Genomic DNA, 2,031 nt, shown 5'->3' on the forward strand with positions numbered 1-2,031 from the left:
GTCACGTCGCAGTACAATATTACGTACAACGTCAATACACTCGCATTTTGTCTGTTCTCATAATTTAACCACTTTCACTTGTTAATTTCTATTCAACTCATCATCGTCTTCCTCCATATCCATCATTCTATACTACTTTCCATCTTCCACAACATGTATTTCACTGTAACATAAACACCCTTACGCTAATCCTATCTTCATTCACTTTACATGTCTACTCTTCAAATCACCAATGATGTTGGAAAAGTTAATATAATGTTTAGGTTTTGCCAAAACATCAATGTTATACATTTACGTGTAGTGTAGGCACTGCCTTGAGTGTCCCAGCCCCACTTCCTGTCACTTGTTTCATTTATTAGTGTCCAACATCACATCACCAATTTTCGCAGATTCTCCTTCCTTCAAACCACATCAACTATTTCGGGTGATAAATGATGCCCTTGTAAATGCATGCCTCCCATAATATTCATCAATCCCAAAATCTATGGTCCAAATGCTTTCAAAAACAATTGTGCAGCTACCCATTGTATTAGGTTTTATGGTTTGTCTGCCCTCTATATAAGCCATTAAATATACTCGCAATTAATTTGGTCCTTTCAAAAATTTCATTTTCAAATACTTTATACTAACATTTATTATACTTTTAAAAGAAATTATATATGCATTAAATGAATACAAAAGTTTTTATATATACGTAGCTTTTTTTAAGATGTTATCCTCTTTAATAAAAAAAAATATATACCTCAGTTTTGTATATATAGTTAAAAATCTAACTAGGTGTCCAGTTCACAATGATTATGAATAAAATAATGATCCTGTCAGGAAGTAGGAGAAGAAGCTAGTTGTTTTCATTGTTGAGTAACGTGAACACTTCAATTTTATATTTCTCAACTGTCGGGTCCTGCAAACCAAGCATAACATTGCTAGAAAATAACTCTCTTTTCAGATCTTGAGCCATTTAGATCTGAGTTTAAGCCAACACAACACACACACTTGTGTCTGAGTTTATCCACCAAAATGTTGAGTGAGGGTGCGAACAATCACTCATCCAAAATGTCCTTCAGAATAACAAAAGATGATAGGTTTTTCTCGAGGCTAATGGCGAAGGAAGCCACCACCCCAAACTCCTCTTCGAGGATCTTCTATTACGGAGAAACTTCGGTTGCTGTTCCTTTCACCTGGGAGGCACAACCTGGTACCCCCAAACACCCTTTGTCTCACACATCTCTACCACCTCTCACACCCCCACCTTCCTATTTTTCAAACTCACACAGTGCCAAGGGAACAACCTCCAAGCCCAACAACATCTTCTCAACCATTTTTCCAAGGATTTTAGGGCAAAGAAAGTCTCATCATGACTCACCACCAACGTCTTCTAGGTCACCTTCTTCGTCGCCCTCGTTTTCCTTCAGAGACAAAGGAAGAAGCCCCTCCTTCTCACACCCTTTGAAACACAAATGTTCCAATGGGTTTAGATGGTGCTATCCTTTTGGGAGCATGATCAGGAACGTAAATGTAAGCCATGGTGCGGATTAGTTATAGTTTAATTGATTGTTGGAAATTTGTTATTCTGCATTGTTTTAATGTTGTAGAGATCCTCACAATTTATATATATATAGTTGTGTTAATTAGTACTTTCTCTCTTCCATGCCTTTAACCTCGTTGATTCTGTACTTCCCCTCTTCTTTCTATAAACACTAGGATGCCAAAAAAAGTGACAAGGATAGCGATCGCTGCCTGAAAATCATGCAAGGCTTCGTAGCTTGTATTCTAAATGCTGGAGGGTTATTTTTTAGAAATTTCTCTAGGATAAAATTTTAACTATGCTCAGAATCCAATTAAATGTTTTATGTAGAATCTGTTTATTACAAATATCATATACAACAAATTTATAGATGTACACACTATTTTATCATTCGAAAGACATTTTGATAATTTAAGAATTGTTTACGACTCGTGATTAGGCTATTTTAACAATAAAAAATAAATTTAATTAAGTTTTTAAGATAAATTAAAATATTTTTAATTAAC

At 35.2% G+C, this 2,031-nt stretch overlaps 1 protein-coding gene across 1 annotated transcript; it reads left to right on the forward strand.

Annotated features, from left to right (window-relative positions):
• The first annotated feature begins 790 nt into the window (after positions 1 to 790).
• Positions 791 to 1,643, forward strand: LOC114164404 (uncharacterized). The gene has a single exon (XM_028049076.2). It carries the CDS (start codon positions 1,018 to 1,020, stop codon positions 1,534 to 1,536), a length of 519 nt encoding a protein of 172 aa, XP_027904877.1. The 5' UTR covers positions 791 to 1,017; the 3' UTR covers positions 1,537 to 1,643.
• The last annotated feature ends 388 nt before the right edge of the window (positions 1,644 to 2,031 follow it).

The sequence above is a fragment of the Vigna unguiculata genome, chromosome 1 (genome assembly GCF_037176805.1).
Source record: "Vigna unguiculata cultivar grain cowpea cultivar isolate G323 ecotype 2 chromosome 1, ASM3717680v1, whole genome shotgun sequence".
Taxonomy (NCBI): Eukaryota; Viridiplantae; Streptophyta; class Magnoliopsida; order Fabales; family Fabaceae; genus Vigna; species Vigna unguiculata.